This window comes from Zosterops lateralis, assembly GCF_965231275.1.
Source record: "Zosterops lateralis genome assembly, chromosome: 6".
In the NCBI taxonomy this organism is placed as follows: Eukaryota; Metazoa; Chordata; class Aves; order Passeriformes; family Zosteropidae; genus Zosterops; species Zosterops lateralis.
In genome coordinates, this window is record NC_139761.1 from 59,300,506 (window position 1) to 59,324,654 (window position 24,149).

Consider the following 24,149-nt stretch of genomic DNA (forward strand, 5'->3'; position numbering starts at 1 on the left):
TTTCAATCTGGCTTTAATTAAAACATTTCTGTCTCTATTTGTCTCAACAGGTTGCTCTGTGTCAATAGTAATTTCTTTATCTTTTTAATAAAGGTTATTAATAATGGAGCTGGTTTACCTTGGTCAAATTCTAACATGGTTTACAAACTCTAAGGGGTCAGGTGAGAACTGTAATATTCCTTGAAAGACAATATTTGCTATCTGGAATACGTGGAAGAGAAGGAAATTAGGGAGACGAGTCAAAATATTAATTCTTTCACTCTGCTTCAAATCTTCTTGACTGGTGAGTGGTGAGGATGTTCCTCACTTAAACTCTTGGCCTCTCAAGGGCATTTTTTTTTATTTTCTCAGAAAAATATAAATACATCTTCCTTATATCCTCTTATTCTTGGTAATAGATGAGGAAAAATCAAGTGAAATGATCTTTACTGATTTGTCTGGTCACTTAAGTCAATCTAATTGGAAAAAAAATAAATCTTCCCTACAAGATCTACACTCCCTCTTGGAAATAACACCTGAAAACACATAAAATAGATGTGAAAATACATCTTTTAGGGATGGTTTAGATTCTGGAAATGGTCTAGAACTCTCCCTAGTGACTGTTCCATCCTTAGAAATATTTACCACTCAAGTCTTATTTACCTTATCTCTGTATTTTATCTGCAGGGTGGTTATGCTTAGATGGGTAAATATGTTTATATTTGAGATTTTGATTTTGTGGGGGGGTTTTTTCTATTCTAAAAAAACCACACATGCTCGGCCACCCTGCTATCTTTTTGTGCCAGTTAATCCAGTTTATTGATTGAAGATGTTGACACAAAGGTGCCCACTGGAGCTGTTATTCCAGTCTGTGATGGGTTAGAAGAGATTCAGTTTAAACGTATTCATGAAATAAAAACAATGGCAATTTTTTAAAAAGCACCATCCCTTGCCTTTTTGGGGCTTTAATAGCACATAACACCTGAAAAATCCATCAGGAACATCCAGAATCCAGCCCTGTGAGGAGATTATTGAGCAAGAACAAGCTCATTATGCAAATGAAGCCCATGTTCCCAAGCAAGAATTGCTGCATGCAGCAATCTGCGTGGCCTTCATCTTCACTCTGACTCATAATTCCACTTTTGGGAGCAGAACTGTGCACACCAGTTGGATCCCAGTCAGTGGAGGGCTGGGATTTGCTTACCTGGGCTTTTCTACCTGTTCACATCCTGTTGGATCAATGTCAGCTTCAGTTCATGGTCTGTTGGGTATCCAGAACAACAAACAGGCAGGAGAGGGCAAAAGAGAGACCACATCAGATCAGGGCATTATTCCAGTGCCCAAAAGTGGAGGCCTGAAGAAGGAAATAAACTCAGCTTCAATAGGGATTAATTACAATGTTAATTTTGTTATTCTACGTGGATTGAATCCACAGGGACTTATCCCACATGGGAAGGGGCAGCTCTACCACAGTGATTTAAAGGGTGGGTAGCTCTTCTCAGGAATTACTCATTCCACTTCCACTGATTTATTAGTGGAATTGCATCCTCATGCCAGAGGTCCCAAACATTCATCTAACCTTCTTCTATTCCTCTGGAATTATGAAATATCCTAAACCTCTTTGACCTGTTGCAACAATGGATTTACCAGCTTTGTCTTTTTTATTTTTGGCTTCATTTTCTTGTTGAAGTGGGTGTTAGATCTACACACACCATGACCAAAAAAAGAAAAGAAAAGAAAAGAAAAGAAAAGAAAACAAAACAAAACAAAAACAAAACAAAAAAACCCCAACCAAACAAAAAACAACAACAACAACAACAAAACAACCAGAACTTCAAACCAAACCCCACATAAAAATTACACATTAAAGTATTTATGCCATTAAAAAAAAAAGAAACAACTTCAAACTAAGATTCCCTGCATTCTTTGTGTTATGTCAGGGAGAGAGGAGCCAATCAATTCTGGAATGTTCTGCTTGGGCTTTCTTTCAGGGAAATAGATGGGACACAAACTCCAGCTGGGATTTTTTGAGGCCATCTATCAACACCTCATTGTGAAGCACAGTTTGCTGGATCAGAAATCCATCAGCCATACACAGCAATGAGCAAAGCAAAGCAGGCAGGGACTACTTAGCAAAATACTCATTAAAATTATTTAAACATCAGCTGTGGGACTTGAGCTAAAAGTGTGATATTGCAGCACACAAAATTTGCTCAGTGTAAGTGGTGGTGATGTAAGATTTTTAACCCTAGGATTGAAGTTACAGGCTTTGGGTGTGTGAAAATGAAAGAGATGCTCTCAGGGGAGTTTTAAATCCTCTTTTATTAACTCCTCCTTTTTATTGCTCCTACCAGCTCTTAAATGAAAAAAATCCCTTGAGTAAGAAGGTGAGATGTGCTGACAGCTGGTGAAGTGAAGGAAAACTCAGCCAGTGTGACCATCCACCCAACAGTCCTGAATTCTGTGGTCTCAGGAATGAGGTGAAATCCATTAGTGCCTAAGAATGTGGTAGAAAAAGTACTGAGGAAACTTTTCCCCTGACTCAGATAAGGTATTCTTGGGGCTGTAATTTATAGTTTGAGCACCTCTCTGAAATGTGTCCCCTCCAATGAAAAATCTCAACTCCTTTTTGCCCATTTAATCTTTTTAGTTCCCTGCAGCACAGCCCTGAGTTCCTCATTTTGACTGCTTTTATTTAAAAATAGTTGATGATGAAAGGCTGTGTTATATCTTTAACCAACACCTCCTTTTTCTCAATATAAACTCTTAATTTGCATCCTTGCTACACTCCCCAGTCCAAAATCTGAATATCCCTGGATACTTTCACTGCCTGTGTGAGCTATTTTTCCACCTCCATCTCTCCCTAATCACACTTGGGAAGGGATTTACCTCTGGGCTACTCTCTCCACTTTTGTTACTCATGGGATTCTGCCCCCTTCAAAGAGGTTTGGAATAAGTATTGGGGGGGTTATGCAGAGAAATACCTGGATTTAGGCAGCTGGGCTGAATAAAGTCTGATGGCATTTCTTACCACAAATACACTCAGTGACTTACAGAGCAGAGGAGGAGAGATCCCAGCCAATGTCCTGTGAATTTGTTGACAGTGTGCCAAGGTAAGAGATAATATCAACATATCCAAACAGTTGGCTTTTCCAGTGAGAAGCACAAGATCCCAGTTCCCCATCCTTGTATTCCTTGTGTTATGGTGTCTTTCAGGCCTTGATCAGCACCAGCTGCAGTCCTTTTATATAGCCAGGGCCTCACCACCCTCAAAGGGAAGAATTTCTCCCCAATATCCAATCCAAACCCACCCTCTGGCAGTTTGAAACCATTCCCCAGTGTCCCAGAAAATAAAAACCTTCAAATTTTCTCTTAATGAAAACGTGGCTTTGGAAAAAGAATTATATGGAATATAATTCGCTTTGGTGCTGCTTCTTCAGCACTGCAGTCCCTGTGGAACAGAAGATTCCTGGAAAAGGAATTCTCTCTTGACTAACGAGCTCTTAAATATGACCTCAGACATTAAAAGCAAGTTTGAGGCATAAGTGCCTCATCCATGCAGTGTTTTATTATCTGTTGTCACTCTTCAGTTGCATGAACCAGGGTGTGCCTGGTGCTCTTGTCTGAATCTGTTGACAGCAGGATAATCCTTCTTGTCTCTGCAAAGGAAACCTCTTAACGAGTTTCCCACCGGGAGAGCTGGGACCTGACAAGCCCAGAACTCATCTCCAGATGCTCAACTTGGCCTCTGTGTCACTGCTTGACACTTTTAGCATCGTTCCCACCCGGCACTGGGAGTAAACCTTGCTTTCTCCAGGTGTGCTGGTCCCTATTAAAGCTGAATATTGGCTGTGGCCATGTGCTCTCCCTGCTGGTAAATGCATCCAAGATTATACTTTGCATTTTCTAAACCCAAAATGTGAAATCACCTGATTTTGGAGTGTAATCCTCAGCTACTGGGGATGTTTTACATTGATTCTGGGGTTAGCAGTTCCCTTTATGACTTGAAATAAAATTAAAACTCCTTAAAATTTTATTTCTCGGGCGATTTCAAAGGAGTTCATTTGACTGACTGTGGATCTGGAGAAAACCACTGTGTTTTTCTTCAGTCCCTAGGGAGAGGTAGCTGAGTTTTCTGACTGATTGATATTTGGACAGCTAAGGATAGGAAGGTTAGAGAGTCTCAACAATTTGATCATCTGGAGGGGTTCTCATGGAGAAAACCGGGAAAGGATGAGGAAAAATGATTCAAGATTGCCTCCCTGTGGCAGGATCCCGCTGTTGCCCCTGGAATTGGGCCAGTTTGGGCTTTTCCTTGGATGAATTCCTCCCTGGAACAGCTGCTGTGAATACCACAGAAATGTTAATCCAAATCACAATAACAAATGACAATATAAAAGAACTTAAATATAGCTACTGTGACTAATACAGAAATGTTATCCGAATCATTATAACAAATGTCAATATAAAAAAATCTTTCTCCTGGGTTACATTTGCATTAGGTGTATTTGATAATGAAAAGGTGGAGCAATTGTAACAATTAATTTATAGCAGGTTTGCAGCTGGAGATATTCAGTCTGGGAGTAAAAGAACCCAAGTTATCTCCAGACAAAAATTCCAACTTTTAAGTATCTCATAAAAGAAAGAAAAAAATGAGATGAGAACTCTAACATTTTTTGGTGAGTTATTTTGAAATAATGATGGATTTAGAAGCCAAGACTGCACAGGACCCAAAGTTCACAAACTTCATCTCAAATCTGTATATTTTAGAGAAAGCACTCCACCTCCTGAACAAGAAGGATCAATTGTTCACATGAAATTTCACAGTGTGACGATTTGGCTCACTTGTTTTTCCACCAAACCATGAGGGTTTATTCATGAAGTGATGCCTGGTCTGCCTGCAGACCACGAGGAGAAGGTTCAGGCTCTCACCTCACGTTTAGTGCTCCTTTCCCCATGATGTGGATGCCTGTCCCTCATCACCTGCTTTTATGGGCATGGCTGTGAGGGGTTTGCCAGTGTCCAGGAAGATAAATGTCACCTTTGAGATGATTTTCTACCAGAGGAAGAGTTTGTTGCCGATTTTTGGTGCCTCATTTTCTGATGGGGAGAGACTCGGAGTTTGGATGATGGGTCAGGGTCCTTGAGTTCCCTTCTCCTCCGTAACCTCTTCTCCAAGGAAAGGAGCATAAGAATAGCTGCATGGCCTCTCATATCAGTACCCTTTTCTTTCAATCCATCTTATAAAATATAGAGAAGGGGATGTGGTGTTTCCACTGCTTGCTCCACGTAATATCCTGTGAGACACCAGCAGTGGCTGGGCCTGACTCAGCCTTAGATGGTTAAACTCATTCCTTTGCAGCTCCCAAAACCTTGTTACGCTTCTTCCAATGGGAAATTTAATTGCATTGTGTCCCTGGTATAATCCCTAAAGCTGCAAGTTAATTGCTGGTCTGTTGTTCCAGGACAGGGGGGACCCTGCTGTGGTGGAGGTGGTATTTGCAGATCCATGTTACCCTTGGATAAACCTGACTGCTGTGGAACTTTCTGTTCCACACCCAAAGGACAAGGCTTGGAATGGTTTGGTGTCTGGGACTGCAGCCTCCTCCGGGTTGCAATCTGTGAGCAATCAGGACATCAAGAAGGGTTTATGGGTTTAGCTGCTCAGGGCTAAGATTATCCAATTAGTACTTCAGAAATGTCCCACAGGCACAGCCCAAGGCCTCTGTTTATCTCATCAAGGATTAGGAGCAATTAAGAGAAGTCAAATGCAATGCTGGCACAATATCCACCAATATCCATCATGCTGGGCTGGAGCAGAAGAGTTTGTAATGCAATTTCCTTCCATGTGGCTCATGGAGCACCTAAAGAAGATACCATACTAGAAGAACAAAGTATTCCAATTAGTTAACCTATGGAAGGGTAATCCATGAATCCAAATAAAGATCGAGTGCCTTAATGGACTTCTCTCACTTAGGATCCCTCAGTTCAAGGACACAGAAGTGAGAAGAAAAGGACTGCATGTGAAAATCCACCTTAAATCTACACTGTTTGCCTGGTTTTATTCTCCCCACGCATTATAATTTCTCCACTTGTTTTCTGAGTCTTTGCTTCCCTCAGAAGCCGCTTCATCTGCCTCAGTTCTAACACTTCATTATATTTTAAAGATGCCATTTCCCCCCTAAAACTTTTAACCTTCTGTTTTGATTAAAGAGCATAAAATAATACTAAAAAAAAAAAAAAAAAAAAACCAACGAAGCATTAAATAATCTGGTTAGCACTAATAATCATTAGTGATGTTGGGTTTTTAGACTTTAAGCAATTTGTTATCTACAGCAAATAATCAGATTCTTGAGATAACATCTAATGACATTGGAAAAAATAATGATAAACCATTGCTGATCCATGGAAGGGATTGTGCAACGAAATATTTAAGTATTTGTTATACTTTATGAATGTTTTTATTCTACTGATTGACTGAGACCAGTCAATCTTTTCCTTTAATGTGTGTTCCTTAACAATTTTAACCTTATAGATTCTTTCAATGGGTTTGGTGGAGGTTTTTTTGAGATGATAATCAAATGTTCTGCCTGAAAAATTAGACATTTTGATTATAGGCAAGTAGGATAGAGGAAACTTTGAGCATAACTGTGGGTTTTGTTCCTGAGCAGGAGCAGTGACATATTTGCCTTATATGAAGATGTTTATGAAATAAAACCCTCTCAAAGGAGGCACTACAGTGCAACACTCACTTATCTGTGCTTAACACCCCTTCTATTGTTTGATTGAATTGTATTATCTGCTCTTTATATGTTAGACACTACTATGAAAGGAATATTTCATTATTTTTAGGGTTCCTAATTGGTGGACAAGAAGTTTCCCACAGATATTGTTATTACACGTATGTAAAGGCACAGGTTTTGACTGCCTGAGTTGTAGCCTTTGTTTTAACAACACTGAAATTGCAGGTAATAAATCCCTGTGGTTTCCAGAGTGAGCTGCACACTTGTGCACCTGGGGATGTGACATTGGTGTGTCCTGTGCCTGTGTCACCCATGCAAATTTATGTTTCCATAAACATAACATTGCAACTGCAAGCCACAACACAGATAACCTATAGACACTTTATAGATTGTTTGAGATAAATTCTGTTTGGCAAGCAAGAAATGTGAGGTTTAAGCAGCATTAAGTGCCCATTTCTGCTTCTTTGCCCTTCACAGGGATGCAGCAGGAGGAAGACCCCAAAAGAAAGGATGGGTTGTGATGAAATCCAGCCACTCCAGGTGAAACAAGGCAGTTAGGTAACCCAGGTGGTGCTGGGCACAAGTTGAGCAAGGAACTGGTCCAGCTACAAAACACAGTTCCTCCCTTTTCATCTTGATAATGGCTCCTGAGTGACAGGATGAATTACATCCCTTGTTCCGCTCCCCCTCGTTTCCCTCCAGTCAAAGTGACAAGATTGTCCCCACAGAGTGAGTGGGTGTCTGAGATTTTGTAAGACAATTCCAAGTGTGGAAAACACTGGTTCTCGCTTGATAATGGCTGAACAACTTGACTGGGTTTTTTTTTTAATGTTGTGTCTCCCCTGGGGAGAATAAAGGAGAATCATTTAGGTTCATTCTTAAAGGTGAGGAAGTTGTAAAAGCTAATTGTAAGAGTGTAATACTGCAAAGGGGTATTTTAATTCTTTGATTTTATATTTCAAATGCTTCTGCAGACTTCTTTTAAAAGCACAGTTCCTTAAAGAACTGGATTATTGCACTTATGAAAGTGAAGTTGAAGAGCTAACCCGGTCACTGTCCATAACAAAGGGAAGGAATACAAAGAAATGCTTATTAGATCTCAGGTACTCCAGTTTTCTTTAAATCTAAAACTTGTGCTGCCTGCAGCAATGACTTTTTAGAAAAAGAACCTTGTCAACAATAGCGCTGATGGACTCCTTAAATGAAATTCATCTTGTCCATCTTTATGGAGTCAAGCATCTTGTCTAAACTGCTGCCTGGGCTTTCTTGTCAATGGAGAGAGATAATTATCTCTGGATCTAATTTATCCTGTCCATTTCCATAAGCAATTATAAAGCAAGAACACATAAATCATTTACATTATGCATTTTAAGACAGCTAAAGTTAAGTGATTAAATTCATTTACTGCATTTGGAATATTCTGGTGCTCACATCATTCTGTTTGGAGACAGAGAGGTGCCATGGAGCACTTTCTGTACCTGTGCCACCACAGAGCATAATCCTTAAACATGGAGTTGATAAAAGGGAGTGGGGTTTTTGAAGGACATCATGTTCTTCATGGAATCATGGAATGGTTTGGGTTGGAAGGGACCTTAAAGCCCATGGAGTTCCATGGACAGAGACTTGCTCCAGCCTGGCCTGGAACACTTCCTGCAAACAGCAAAGGGGAGAAAAAAGAGAGAAACAAGTATGAAAGGACCAACCACATTTTCAGAGGATGTTTGCAGCATTTCTCTCCAAATGAAAGCTCACTGCAATTTATATTTGTGTGTTTAAATTTTGCAGACTAATGTGATTTCCAGCCGGGTTTTGTATGAGCCTGTTAGTGCAAAGAACTGCAAAGGAAGTGCTTCTTAGGAGGTGCCATGAAAGACACACAAGTTGTGTCCAAAGATTACAGAACAAGCTTCTCAGGAAGGTAATTTGGAGGGTTGTGCAATGTGTTTTCACTCTGGTGGCTGATGGGGCCTGCCTGTACCTGCTGACACACCTCGGGTGGGAAGGCTGGGTGGGTCTTTACTCAGGAGCTGGAATGACTTTGGAGTTTTCCCCAAACACTAAAACAGACAAAGCTTCCTACCAATGGGATCTGTGAGCCTGTGTAGGATGTGGACACAGCTTGTCACGTGCAGCAAATCCTTGCTGCCTCCTTGCTCTTCTTCATCTCCTTGTGCTTCCTCAGCTCTTGAAATGCACAATTCCTCTCTTTTATAAGAAAAGGAGGGAAAGCAGCAGCACAAACATAAGGAGAGCCCCTCTCTGGCTTCCTTTCCAGGAGAAAATGTGCATTTACTGTGGACACTGTCACAAGTTTCTCTCCAGATTTGCTTTAAGAACATGACTGTAAAAGGTCTTTTCCAGGCAAAATGGTTCCAGCTTTTTCCTGCATTTCCCCATCCTTGCCAGTGGTGTGATGGAAACATAATCACCACCCTTATGAAATCTCTCTGCTTACTTTCCACCTCAAGTTAGAACCATGTTTCACCTTCTACACCAGCTAATTGTGGATGAGTTATGTTCTTTTCCTTTCCTAATTCTTTACTTTATAATTTGAGATCAATTTTGTTCCTTTTCCTTCATAATTCCAATGTGTTTAGGGTTGCTAGGCTGCTTCTTAGGCCTTTTCCAAACACTCTCTTCATGAGGACATTATCCTCTGGAGATTAGGAAAGGAAGTAATTATGGTTCTGGTATACAGAACTAAGAAATTAGAAATTATGCAACATTAATCCCTCTCTCCCCCACGGTTTGGCAATGTGAAGTGGAAATCAACTCAGAATATTCCAGGTACACTGAAGAGTGAGAGATCAGCTTAGCAATGCTGTGATATAAGATTATTTGGAAGAGCCAAGGATTTCTGAGGGATTTCTGGCTCCCTCTGATCCTTATTCTAAAACAAAGTGTCTGTGTTTACAGGAGGAGAGGGAGGAAGAGAGGGTAGATTTAGACTGAAATAATGTATGAAACTGGGTATGACTTTAACTCTGTTTTTATTTCACAGGACCAAGTTGGAAATACTCTGTTTGAAATAGTGCAGTTGTGAAATACTTTCAGTGATTATCTGCTGTTGATAGGACTGATAAGACAGATAATCTCTAAACTAATCAAGATAACATGAGGGAAAGACATGTGGACTGATAAAGCTTTCAGTCACTTCATTTATTACTTCTTGCTCCAACAAGAGAGCAGCGCCTCCTGTGCGAGTGAGTGATCATACACCTCATTTTATGTGAGCTGGTCTGCCCTTCTTTATTCTGTCTCCTCTTTCTGGCCTCTCTTGTAGGTAATTGCTGTCATGGAGAAGTCTGAGGTATAAGAAACAAGGGTGATGAGAGAAATCACTTCCCCAGAGGTTATAAAATCCCTTGGATTATGCAGCAACTTCAGCATGTGCCACCTCCATGGCTCCTGTACCCACCATTTTCCTCAGCTTTTTTCCCATTTATCCCACTGACAGCAGTAGAAGTTATCCCATGGTAACATTCCCCAGCCACATTCTTTGTAGTTTTTTGTTCAGGTTCTTCTCTTCCTTATTTTTGTGCCATAGCTTGGCTTGAACAACTCTCAAATATGTTTTGCGTTCCCACAGAAGTTTTTCCTCTGTGTTGACATCCTTGCCTGCCTTGTTCAGACATGCAGAGACACATATTTGGTGCCTCCTCAGCCCTGAATTTGGGACTGGAAACTTCTGACTTGATTTCGGTAGAAGTATGGTAGTCTGGTGCTTGGAAAAGCCAGTTGGAGGAAGAAAGTGGGAATAATGCAAGGTTTTCCTTAGAGTTCAAGTGGTTAAAAGTGAGAAGAAGTTAGTAGAAGGAAGCTTTCACATGTTTCCAGAATTTTTTCAGGGTTTAAGGGACCTGTGGGTGCAGTTATTACCAAAACAGGGTGTAATGAGCTCTACCAGGGTGTGACGTGGAGTGACAGGAGAGATTCTATCACTTTTAGTTCAGCAAGCCTGTGCTGCAAAGCCTGAGTCACACCTGCCGCTTTTGGGGGGCAGCAGATGAGATCTGCTCTTGTGAAAGATCACATTGCATCACATAAAGCTACAAGGATTCAGCTCTGCTACTTAAAACCTGGGGAGAACACCCAAAGAATGGGTTACCCTACCCTACCCTACACAAAAAATAGAGTTACCAGCAGCTCTGAGCCATGACAGCTGCTCCAATAATTCACAATTTATCAGATCCTTACCCACCTGAACCTTTTCTGCATCAGCCTACAGGATCATGAACAAAAGACAGTGACAAATTTCCATGGGAAGCACAGTGTCTCACCCACAGCACCAGTTTGGCTGAACACATCTAAAATCCTCAGCAGAATATCAGGACCCTCCAAAGTCCCTACCATGGTGTCCCTTCCAGTCTGATGCTGTAAACTCCAAGGACTTGCTCAGATCCTGCTAGGAATGAGGAATGAATAGAGAACATTCCTCTCAGGAGTTGCACCACATAGAAGAATAAGAAACAAAAAGAAGGAACGGGGGTTACAGACTGCAAATAATAATTTATTATACAACTTGCATTCTTTTATAAATTGCATTTTTATGACTAAGTGGTTCATTTATTAATATTTAATAATTTTTTATTTATTTATATTTTTATTTATGTTTGGCTCTGAGTTGCTCGGCTAAATTACTGCTCCTTTTATTTTTTTCCTTTTTCTTCAAGAGGTGGGTGATGCTCCAAGCCCGGCAGTGTTTAAGATGCATTTGAACAACGATAGACTTTAACTTTTGGTCTGCCCTAGTCAGGCATGATATTTGTAGTGATCTAAATGATCTAAGTGATTAAATGATATTCCCTTTCAACAAACTCAACTAAAATATTCTGTTGTATTCCTTTCTGTTCTATTTCCTCCTGCCTCTAAGAGAGAGGAAATTCATGCTTGGACATTTATGAAGGTGCTTGACCTCCTCATGCCTTTGGTGTCAATCATCTGATCAATGTTTCTCTCCAGAATCTGCCACGTTCATGACATGCAGAAAGGAAAGTAATGGAGCTCCTTTGGCAGTGAGCAAATATATTAATCACTTAGGAAGTGCAACAGCTCAGTTTGGAAAAAAATCAGATTTTAACCTGCACAAAAAGTCCATATGGCTTTGCCCCAAATATTTTTTTTCCAGGCTTGATGACATATATATTAATACAAAAGTTCCAGAAAGGACCATCATGCAGCTTTGCTACACTGCAAGGAAAGGAAGACTGGATTACAGGGGCATAGATATGTAGGATGTGTGAAGGAACAATGGTTATCAGGTAGCTATAATTTGATGCTTATCTTTTTAGCAGCTGACATCTTTGTTGTGAAAAGCCAGGTTGCAAAACCAATCAGTGCTGCTTAATGTGGGTAAAAGACTGAGGAGCTGGAACCCTGGTGATGTAAGGGCTGTGGTGCAGGTTAATGAAGGGCTTGTTCTCAAATGGATTTGAGACCAAATGGATTTGAGAGGTTGTAAGGACCTGCTGCTACAATGGAATTGGGTGCAGTTATCAGCATTCCTGTCAGAGCAGTGTCTGACACAGTGGTAATGTCATGAGTGTCCTGCATGTGACAAGGCAGCTCCTTCTCTCAGCAGGTTACCTGGCTCATCCTGAGGTGATGAAAGCTTCAGTTATCCAAGGGCTTGACACAAATCCATGTAAAGTCTTAAAACCTTGCTGCCATTTTGGGTGCTCCGGGGCATTATTTTTTAAAAAAATCTAAAGCTCCAGCTAAGCTCTTGCTTGTCTCCTGAAATCCCCAGGTACAAGCCTTGTCCAACCTGGCCTGGAACACTTCCAGGGATGGGGCAGCCACAGCTTCTCTGGACAGCCTGTGCCAGGGCCTCCCCACCCTCACAGGGAAGGATTTCTTCCCAATATCCATTCCGTCCAACCCTGCCCTCTGGCAGTGTGAAGCCATTCCCTCTTGTCCTGTCACTCCAGGTCCTTGTAAAGAGTCCATCTCCAGCTCTCTTGGAGCTCCTTTAGGTACTGGAATTGTGCACACAAGTTGTGGTGTTTGGGGTTATTTTGTGCGCTCCATACACTAAAAGCCCCTCTGGGGAGGAAGATTTTCCCTGCTTGTCTTACTGACCCAGTGGGAGCTGTTTAACTTTGTGAAAGATTTCAGGGTCAGGGAAAGGTTGGGCTGATGATCTTGAAGGTTGAATTTGATCTTGGAGGTCTTTTCCTTCCATAAAGGAGCTCTAAGAAGGTATGAACGTGGGACAAGGAGGGGCTGGATTCTTCCTCCTTTTCTGCTGAATTTTCAATATTGAGTATTCAGTGTAAGAGGCGAAACTAAAAGAAACGAGTTGTGCTGCATTCCTGAAGGTGTGTGCTGGTGTGCTGGAAGTGATTTATCTCAAATGTTACAAAAACACATTCTGCAAAAAGCACCAAATGAGAGCCTAAAGGGATGGCAAAGCCTAGGAATCAGAAGGAAAAGGTGCCTACTGTGACAGCGGACAAAGAAACAGGTGGATGATAACGACTATTAAACTTCTTTTTAAGGCACCTGATTGCACTGTCTGTCTCTGGGAGCTGGGCTGAGAAATCAGCTTTAGGATTTTCACACCCTCCTTTAAAGGAGAAGAGCCAGAAGTACTGTGTAAACAACCTAACTGAGATAACTAGATGAGATTTCTTCTTTTGCATCACCATTTCTTTTGGAAGTCTAGACTGCAGAATCATTATCAAGTGTGAGCTTTACCAGCACAAGTAGACCCCAGAGCAAACAAGCACTGAGAAAAAAAAGGCAAGTAGGTGCTGTGAGAAATGTTGTGAGTGGAAAGAAATTCGTTCAAAATAATTAATTGTCAAAAGACGGTATCTCTCATAAATAAAGTAATGTACTTTGAAAAGCCTGTCCTAATTGTGGGCTCCTCCATCTGATGTGGGTTTTAACAGGTGAAAGAAATCATTCAGTCAATCACAGTTCTAAATTTTCAGGATTGGGTCTGTTTCGACAAGGGAAAATTATGTGGATGCTGTGACTATTTAGAGGGAAAGGAAAAGTGGCACCAAGTGTTGTTCTGCAACTAATGCTCATTTCCTGGACTCCCCAAATCTAATTAATAATTTTCCAAACATGAAGGGGGCAGTGGGAGGTGAAGAACCAGCAGTTTCACAACCTGCCATCAGAAGCTGGTATAACATTCCATGTGTGCCATCCCAGGTTTATCACAAGGAACAGAAGCATCAAGGGCAGAGCTTCGAGGATTATTCCTGCCATGGGGTCTATGGGAACTCCTTGCTCGCTGTGAGAGTTGGAAAATCGGGTTGAAATATCAGGTTTCATCATGTGCTAAATATTACACTGAGATTTCTGCAGATCGGTTTTGGGGTATTTTTAGTAGGACATAAGAATATGCTTAATTCATGTTTCATCCAAGGGACTTGTAAGCAAAACAACAGATCAAAAGCAAAGCTACAGATTAATACTAATTTTTTTTCCAGTTAATCAGAGGAGTATTTTAAGGGAAGTTTTCCCTGTCTGAGCCCTTAGGCATATCCCCCTAAGCAGTCAGGTCACCCCCAGCTGAGGGTACCGCGGGATTTTGGGCACTGGGGATGCAGAACCAGGGCAGGAGAGGGGCAATTTTGGGGGGGCAAACCCAACCCCGAGGCGCTGGAGCGGGTGCAGAAGGCGGGGAGCGGCGCCGGGGCGGGTTCCTCCCTTAAAGGCCAGGGCGGAGGGGGATGTGGGGCTGGAGCTGCGGGAGGGAGGAGGTAGGGCAGGAGGCAGGATGGCACCGCCGGGGGGTGGCAGGGAGGCGCGGGATGGGGACAGGGATGGGGACAAGGACAGAGCCCCCGCAGCGGGGATGCGGCGCTTCACCTGGGAGGAGGTCGGGCAGCGGAACGGGAAGGGGCCGGAGCCGCAGGAGCGCTGGCTGGTGATCCACAGGAAGGTGTACGACATCAGCCACTTCTGCCGGAGACACCCGGGAGGGGCCCGGCTCCTGGTCAGCCACGCCGGGCAGGACGCCACGGTGAGCGGGGCCGGGATGCGGGAGCGGGTACCCGGGAGGAGCCGTGCGGAGAGGGCTTGGGAGCAACCCCAGTGGGAATCGGGGTGTGGGACAGGGCCGGGGGAGCGGAGTGTGAGCGCTCCGTGCCAGCCTCGCCATCCCCGTGCCGTGGGAAAGGCACAGGAGGAGATGCAGCCCACGGGAACGGGATGGGAACTGTTGCTCCAGTTTAATCATAGCAACAGCTGGAGCGACAGCGGAGGAGATGCTCAGAGGACTGGAGCACCTCTGCTAGCTGGGAGTATCCAGCCTGCGGAAGAGGAGACTCCAGGAAGAGCTCAAAGCCCCTTCCAGTACCTAAAGGGCTCCAAGGGAACCGGAGAGGGACTTTGGACAAGGGCCTGGGGGGACACGGCAAAGGAGAATAGCTTTAAACTAAAAGAATGTCGATTTAGATTGGATATAGGAAAGAAGGTTTTGATGATAAGGATGGTGAGACACTGGCATAGGTCACCCAGAGCTGCCTGGACACACTCAAGGGCAGGTCGGATGGAGCAACCTAATGGAGTTGAAGATGTCCCTGCTCATTGCAGGGGGGTTGGACTAGAGGAGCTTTAAAGGTCCCTTCCAACCCATTCTGTGATTCTTAAGTCTTCAGGATTCCTCTTATCTCCTGGTCTTGCTTGTGCAGTTGCTGTGTGCTGCAGCAATTTTTTTCCATATATAAGAGATATTCGAGGCTCATGGAAATCAAAATAATTTTCAGTCCATCAAGTTTAAATTTCAAATTGTGTATTAGTTAAACTTTGCATTCTGTAATTTCATCACTCATTTCTCGAGTTACTACAGCCAGATTTCTTTAATTTTAGCATGCTGGAAAATCCCAGATTTTTTTTTTTTTTTCTGGGATCTGAGCTGCTGCTAGTAATTTGGTTCCATGTCTAAATCATTAAGCCCTAGAGGATCTGAGCCACTTTTGTGTCTGTCCATCTTGCATTACATCCATTGGTTAATCTTTTGGATGTATATTATGAAAAATGAGGAAATTATCTTAATTGAATTTTATTGAACTTTATTTTAACCTGAAATTTTTTAACTGAAATTTTAACCAAAAGCAGAAAGCTATGAAAGGTGGCAGCTCAGGAGAGGATGAGAAGCACAGAAGGCTCTCAGTGAGCAAAGAAACCTGAGGAATGAAAAAATTAGTATAATTAATGTCGCCAGTTTAGAAAGGATGACAGTGCACACCGAAACTGTGGAGTCCTCTTGGTGCCGCTTTTTGTTGTGGTGTTCTCTCACAAAGGATAAAAAAGGAAGGATGCCTTCCACCAGACCAGGTTGCTTCAACCTGACCTTGGATATTTCCAGAAATGGAGTAATACAAAAGGCAATTTTTTAAAATAAATTTTTTAAAACCAAAATCTGAATTTCTTTTCCTTTACTCCTGTGCCTTTGCAGGATGCCTTTGTGGCATTCCATGTCGACAAGGTGCTGGTGAGCAAGTACTTGAAGCCACTGCAGATTGGAGAGCTGGCACCAGACCAACCCAGTATTGAGCCCACTAAAAATGTAAGTCTGTCCTCACAAACCAGATCAGAGGAGACTAAAAGGAAATATTCCGTGCATAGCTTGTTCTTCTCTACCAGCATAGCTCCTGGAGCAATGGGATCCAGGTTCCTCACATTTTTGGGGCTACTACTTAAAGACAATGTGTGAATAAGAGTCTAAATCCACATTGTGTGGTTGAGAATGAGATTCCTGAAGATTAATTTTTCTTATCACAGAAACTCTATTTAAATAGCAGAGTCATCACCTCTTCTTCCCCTTGCTTTGAGGAAGAGCTAACCAAAAGGAAAAGGAATAGTCTTGGAGAATAAACATCCTCCTTCAGCTGTAGGTGCATTTAACCCTCCCGTGTTAATCCTGGGAAGGGAAAAGTGAAGACAAATAAAAGGAATAATTTCATGCAAAGACCTACCACAAGGTGGCATGGGAAGTTCATGAACACAAAGTACAACTTCCACCAAACACAACCTCCAGCAGAGCCCTCTGCTGCCTGCCAAGGATTCGACAGAAGCACCGAGGATGTGTTTTAGGAATTGGGGTGCAGACATTGTGATGGCTGCTCCTGGCTCCTCAACGAAAAGCTGTAGCAGAGCAATGGTAATGTTTATTAAACCCAGCTCTTGCCCTTTTAGCCAGATCCTTTGCTCTTCCCCCTCCCCGTTAAAGTGGTTTTTGGGTTATGAGACTGCACTGGTGCCCTCTAAAACCAGAGAATTGTAACCCTGGTGCCTCCCCCAGGAAAGGCTGGTGAAAGATTTCCGGGAATTGCGCTCTACAGTCGAGAGAATGGGACTCCTGGAGCCAAACCAACTCTTCTTCTTCCTGCTCCTGGCTCACATCCTGCTCTTGGATACAGCTGCCTGGCTCGTCCTCTTCTACTTTGGGACATCCTTACTGCCCTTTGTTTTCTCCCTGCTGCTCCTGACCATTTCCCAGGTGAGCAATGAATTCCATGGCATGGACTTGCATCAGCCTACACGCACACACATGTGAGCAGTATCTTGTCCTTTGTTTTCTCACTTGGCACAGTTTCACTTTGTCATAAAATTACAGCCACTATCTGGATACCAAGAAGAAATTCTGCACATGGGGAGCCTCACACTACACTTAGTTTGGGATTCTTTCAAGATATATTCTGGGGGAAGCCTTGAGGCTCTCAGGATTCCACAGTCCCTTTCTGCTGGTGACTTTAGAGCAATGTCTGAGAATTAAATCTTGGTATTTCAAAGCAAAGGATGAGTGTAGCATCATCCTGGCCTCAATTCCTGTTTTCCTCCTCTTCAAAGTTTTCTTTTCCTCCTCCAGGTCCAGGCTTCCTGGTTACAGCATGATTTAGGACACCTCTCAGTATTCAGGAAAGCCAAGTGGAACCACTTGCTACACAAGTTCGTGATGTGCCATTTGATTGTGAGTCCCTGGAAAACTTCTGAGGGTTTTCCTGTAAAAACGTGTGTTCTGAGGACTCTGTGGAGCATGTGCAGCACTGGGGGAAGAATTAGGGTCAGGAACTGAGGGGATTCTGGCTTGAAAGGGCTTTTCATGCTTTGCTCTTCCCTTGATCAGGGGGCCTCAGCCAAGTGGTGGACTCTGCTGCACTCCCAGCACCACGCCAAACCCAACTGCTTCCACAAGGACCCTGACATTGACATGCACCCTTTCCTCTTCACTTTGGGGAAGAAATTATCTGTGGAGGTTAGTGAGTGGGTGTGGGAAGTCTAAAACTAAGGTGTGGTGGCAGTTTTTGTAAAGAGATTCATTTCTCCACAGTTCACTAAGTCCTTTAAGGATGTCTTGAACAGCTGATATGTTGATGTAAATGAGACATGATGTAAGGGCATTGTATATAGGGTGGAAAATCCACCAGCACGTTAATAGTTGGAGAAACCTAATGACCTAGAACAACAAGTCAGTAATTAGTGATCATTAGATAACTTGTAAATATCAATGGAAGGCATGGCTGCAGTCAGCCTGGAATTACTATTTTAATATTAATGTATGAGGCCCAGTCAGAGGGGTGGCTTTGGTGTGTCCATGTCTTCTAGGAAAGTCTGCTGACAGGAACAGCAGGACTGAAAAACCTGAGGCTGTTCCTGGAACTCCAGCTGGGCAGAATTTGTTGGACCATGTAGGATATTCCCAGTTTATCCAGCTTGGACATTTCCAGGAGTGACAGCCTAGGAATGCTGAACCTCTCTTGGTGTAGATTCCATCAGCTCTTGAGACCACACCACAGCAGCTACAGCAGTGAAATGTTTTTCTCCATGCCATTGTGGAACTGCCATTTAATTTGAGAGAATCAGAGAAGAAATAAGGGGGAAAAAGTGAGAGAAAATATGACCACTAACATAACTCAGCCTTGATATATCTAATTCTTCATAAAATAAATCATGAAACAAGGAATGAGGGTTGTGGGAAGTGTGCAAGAAGAGTCCCTCTGGAAAATAAATGGAAAAGAGCAAGTTATCTGTGCAAATTGCTTGGCCTTTTTTTTTTTTTTTCCCACAGCTTGGGATCAAAAAGAAAAAATACATGCCTTACAACCACCAACACAAATACTTCTTCATCAGTGAGTATCTCCATCCCCCTGCAATTCCCTGGAATGTACTGAAGGGGCTTGAAGATCCTACTTTTGACCTGGAGAACTTGAGAAGAACAAAGGTGCCCGAGTCAAAGAACACAATAAAACGCCGTAACAATACCTGAATTTTTGGAAGAGTTGAAGACCTGACCCATCTTATCCCAGATCTCCCACTCCTCCACAAAGGCTCTGGGTTATATCATACCACATCTTAGTAGTAGTATCAAAGTCTGTGGGTTTGAGGGGTTTTTTAATTTGGTTTGCTTTGTTTTCTTGGGGTTGTTTTAAGTGCAAGTGAGATGTCCTTTTGGAAGGTTGAGTTTGAGTTCTTCAACCCCAAATCCCTGGTAGAAAAGAGATTTCATTTGCATTCCTGTTGTTCCCCTGCTTTGCACCAAGGAATAAGGGGCCAGATAAAGCTTTGGGCTGTGGAAATAATAGTAACTTCTCAAAATAATCATTTGTGGCTGTTCCTCAGTTAAGAGCCTAAGATGAAATCTGAGGTAAGAACTCAAAAACAGACCTAGAAATGTTTCAAAGCACTAAACCAACATCCTAACCTGAGATGTTCTCCAGATTGAGCAGGAATTCAGGACCCTTCCCTCCCAGGCTGATGTTGTCACTCAGTCCATGACATCACCACGGACAAATTTTTCTTTCCAGCTCTTCCTCCGCTCCTGTTCCCCACCTACTTCCACTACCACACCTTCTACATTGCGTACACAAAGAAATACTGGATGGTGAGTACTGCTGCTTGTGTCACCAAAAAGGGTCAGACTTCAAACTTCTTTCTGAGCATGGAATCAGCTCCTTTCTGGGCAAGAATGCTCAGATTCACCTCTTACTGCATGCAGCTGTGAGAAAGTATCTATACCTATATCTATAGTATGTGTTGGATTGGTCCAGATTATTTCATTCAGAAAAATAACTGTCAAAGCTGAAAGTAAATTGTACTCTTATACCTGTACTATGAAGCTTAAAAAAAAGAAATAAGCAAATGTCATTTATAAAGACCTGTTTTTCTTGTTGTCTCTGTTTTTGGTAGGACTTGGCCTGGATGCTGACCTTCTACATCAGATTCTTTTATACTTATGGATCTTTATTAGGAGCAAAGAGTCTCTTGGCATATTATTTTATATTCAGGTGATGTCTCTTTAGAAGGTTCTTCAGCCTTTCCTCTATGCACTCTTTCAATCTGTACCTGCCTGCCTTTCTCTGTTAATATTTCCACATTCTCCATTTTCACCTTACTTTTTGCCTACTTTTTAATTCATAAATTCTTTGTTTAATTGCCAGTTCAAGTTTTATGTTGCCCCATTAGCTGTGGCAGCAAAAAGATTTCACTGAGTGCTGACCAAACTGAGAAATATTTACCTCATATAACATTCAGTGCTTTGGGTGGTGTTGGGTCTGTTGTTACTTAAAGAGAACATTTAACCAAAACAGCTTAGCCTGGGCTTGCAAATCCTCAGGTATTATCCAGCAGCACTCACTTGAGTGGACAGCACTCTCTCCCCTTGGATCATTTCACTGATTCTAATCAGTTTGGGCCTTGGCTACAAATAAAACAAGCTGAACACCAGTCAGTGTTATAAAAAACACATGAAATAATCCTGAGTTTCATAAGGAAATATGAAGCTTCCAGGGTTTGGAAGTCCTTCCCAGGTGCTGGCTTAGCAGGGCTAGTGTTCAGCCATGTCTTTAAGTCTAGCTGTACCATTATTTCACTGGCTCCTCACTGACCTGCTCACCCAGCACTGAATTCTCTCATCTCATTGCACAGGATGCTGGAGAGCAGCTGGTTTGTCTGGGTCTCACAGATGAACCACATCCCAATGGATATCGACTATGACAAGAATTTGGACTGGGTGTCTACTCAGGTAAAAGACTGTTCCCTTCCTAAGAATTGTGGCCATACAGCTAAAAATTTTAACCATAAGCAAGTTTCCTGTTGCATTAAAGGGTGAAATCTGTTGATGGCTGGGAGGTGGTTAATAGGCTGATGGATTCAGTCATGGAAAAGGTAAAGGAGGACAGCAGTGACACACTCATGGGCAATCCAAAATGACATCCAGGTCGAGCTCTGGTTCCTAGTCATCCTCTGACCTGCCGCTGACTTTGCTTTCCTCTCCCCTCCTTCAGCTCCAGGCAACCTGCAACGTGGAGCAGTCACTGTTCAATGACTGGTTCACGGGGCACCTCAACTTCCAGATTGAGCATCAGTGAGTACTCACCCCAAGAGTGAATTTTCTTTCCCCTCCTCCCTTTTTAAAAATATTTTTCCTTCTCTCTTTTTCCCCCGCTTCTTATTCCTTTTTGCTCTGAATTCTACAAATAGTTGTGGGGCACCAATGAGTTTGTCTTTAAAACCTGAAACTCTTTAAGAGAATCATGTAATTCAAAACTTTCACTGGATCCACAGAATGACAAGAGAGGATGGAACAGGGGCATGATCCATGCAAAGACAGCACTAGAGTCAATCCCAAGTAGTAGGTTTTAAGGATCAGTGAAAATGTCCTGGTTCAAGCACCTGTTTTTAGTCTGTCACAGGAGTTTGAAGCCACCTCTGCTGATTTTTTATGCTGTTACTCTATAGAGTGAGATATGCAAGGATGAAGGATGGACTCATCTCCTCCTCTGTGCTATGGAAATGGCTACTTCTGGAAAAAGGGAGGGAGGGAAGGGAAAGTAGTTTCTTCCATAAACATCATTTAATTTGGAGATAAACTGTTGAAAAGAACAGAGGGGAAAGCAGGAAATTCCTACTAGTTCCTTGGGCTAAAAGCACAGCAGTTGGAACGGAGCTGGGAGAAGCTACAAACCCTGCTCACTGTGAGCTGGGTGAAGCCTGGGAAGTACTATTGACTGGGATTTCCTGTGAAGCTTGCTTGTCTCCTGTCCACAGCCTTTTCCCTACAATGCCACGGCACAACTACTGGAAGGTGGCCCCTCTGGTGAAGTCCCTGTGTGCCAAGCATGGCATTGAGTACCAGTGCAAGCCTCTGCTCACAGCCTTTGCAGACATCGTGCAGTGAGTAAAAATAAACCCCCCAAAACTGCAGGAAGAGGCAGGAGAGACTGGAATCCTAAAAGCAAGAGTTGCCTTGCTCTCCTTCTACCCTCTTAGGGTCACATAGTGACTCTTGGGGATGGTGCTGTGCAGGGCTGGACTCAATCTTTGTGAGTCTCTCCCAGCTCAGCTTGTTGTGGGATTCTGGGAAATGAGCACAGGGCAAACCCTCATTCTCTTGTCCCAGCAACACTCCCCTGAGCAGCCCTGTGATGTGTCCTCTCTTTCTCTCTCTCTCAGCTCCCTGAAGAGCTCAGGAGAGCTCTGGCACGATGCCTACTTGCACAAATAAAGGACAAGGCTTGGTGCTACCATTCACAGCCTGCCACAGCTGCATTCCCAGCAAGCTGAAGGTCAGGGACCACAAGGGACTCTCTGGCAGAAGGAAGTGAGTAAGGACTGAGGGACAAAATTCCAATACAGATGAAGCTGTCTGAATTTTTCTTCTGGTTTTTCCTGGGGTTATGGTTCAGATATGTTAAGAGTGGGCAGGGCAAGCAGAAGGTGAATTGTTAGGAGAGAGAGGAGCTCTTTGCTGACTGAGTCTGAGCATTTCTGAGCCTGGGCATGGGTTCAAGCCAGATCTGTGGAGCTGCACACACTTTACTTCATGTCAGAGGCCTCTGACCATGGTTTGATTTTGGTTTTTTGTTTTGTTTTTTTTCCCTTTATTTTCCTCATGTGGAGGGTTTAATGCTTGAAACAGCATTTGCTTACTTGAATTTGAAACTACAAAGGATTTTGGATTAACATGGTGTTCCAGCAATGTGCTTAAATCACAATAAATTAGGATAAACTACAAACAACACTTAAGACTGTAGCAAGTGCACATGCAAGTGAATAAAAACATAAATGTCTTTTCATTACTGTTCTCTAGAGCATCCTCATTGTAACAAGGCCAAGAAACACATGGGTTAAAAGCAGCTCAAGGCCTCTGCTCTCTTCAAAATGTATCTGGTTTGGGGTTTTTTGTACTTCGACTTGGGCTGAGACATGTGCACACTCCACATACACTCCCCCACCTATACAGGACTAAGATTATTATACTACAGAAAGGTAAACCAGAAGTAAAATAAATCACTTACAGATATTGGATCAAATCTGAAAGTTGCTGTTGCAGCTAAACCAAGATTAGATCAGATTTTGGCTGTGCCAGGCAGAAGGTGAGTCAGTGAAAGAGGCTGGTCCAGGTACTTTGAATCACTCTTGAGAGGAGACAATATCTTTCCATTAATTAGTAAGAAAGCCTGTTCTCTGTCTCAAGTGAGTACTACAGTGAGTACATACTCACACCCTGAAATAAAAGACCAGCTTTTGGAAAGGAGACTACAGGAACAACAAAATCCATCTGAATATTAGCAGTTACCACACTTTTTTTTTCCCCCCCCAATAGTTCAAGGTTAATAAATAGAAATCTTGAAAGGTAAAAAGATATAAAGAAGTCTCTGATGATGTAACAAATGGACTTTGTTCTACTTGTGCAATGACTGGCTGAATTACTTAAAAAACCTTTAACCCCACACAGCCAGCCAAAACAAGGGTAAGATTTGCTATTAAGCCATTTTTCCTGCCTTGGAAAAAGTGCAATTGTGTTTAGAGGTTAACAGCACCAAGTACAATGCCTGACCCATGGGAGTAGAAGAAGCAATTCCCAAAAATTCTGTGGGAGAATTAAGAAATAAAGCGGGAGTCACAACAGTATCATTTACTCACAAACACACTTTAAAAAGCCTTTTAAAATTACCTTAAGCAACCTTTAAAATTATTTATTGGGTAGATGTTGAAGATCATAATTTGATTTTTGGACCTTTGACATCATTAGGCTCCTAGTTCAGGACCCCTGCAAGTCCAAATGCAATTAAAAAAGAGAGCTGTGAATGTTTCCATTGTTCAAAGACTCAGCAGTGCTCCAATGAGGACCGGTGTGCAAGAGGATTGAGCAAGATTGAGCTGAAGGGCTGTGCATAAATATGGAATAAAGCCTAAGCAATATATGGATCAATGCCAGAGCAAACAGGAGTAGTTGCCAAATTTTCCCTGGGTATCTTTAACCAATCTTATCAGTCTCAGATGAACGTTGCCTGCACTCCCTCAGGAAAATATTGAATAGCTGGGAAAGATTTTACAAAGAAGATATCACTGAGCAGCCCAAAGAAAGAAACACATACAAATTCGTCATACAACCCAACAGAAAAGCATAACCAAACAAACAAAAAAACAAACAAAAGGCCCCCAGAAAAACCCTCCCACAAA

The 24,149-nt window shown here is 42.5% G+C and overlaps 1 protein-coding gene across 1 annotated transcript; it reads left to right on the forward strand.

Moving 5' to 3' along the window:
- Window positions 1-14,457: 14,457 nt before the first annotated feature.
- LOC310910242 (acyl-CoA (8-3)-desaturase-like) lies at window positions 14,458-22,188 on the forward strand (the record flags this gene model as incomplete). The annotated part of the gene is made up of 12 exons (XM_083862691.1): window positions 14,458-14,703; window positions 16,141-16,251; window positions 16,987-17,184; window positions 17,554-17,655; window positions 17,812-17,940; window positions 18,754-18,814; window positions 19,490-19,566; window positions 19,872-19,969; window positions 20,610-20,706; window positions 20,969-21,048; window positions 21,732-21,857; window positions 22,137-22,188. 12 exons carry the CDS (start codon window positions 14,458-14,460, stop codon window positions 22,186-22,188), a joined length of 1,377 nt encoding a protein of 458 aa, XP_083718817.1.
- Window positions 22,189-24,149: the final 1,961 nt, after the last annotated feature.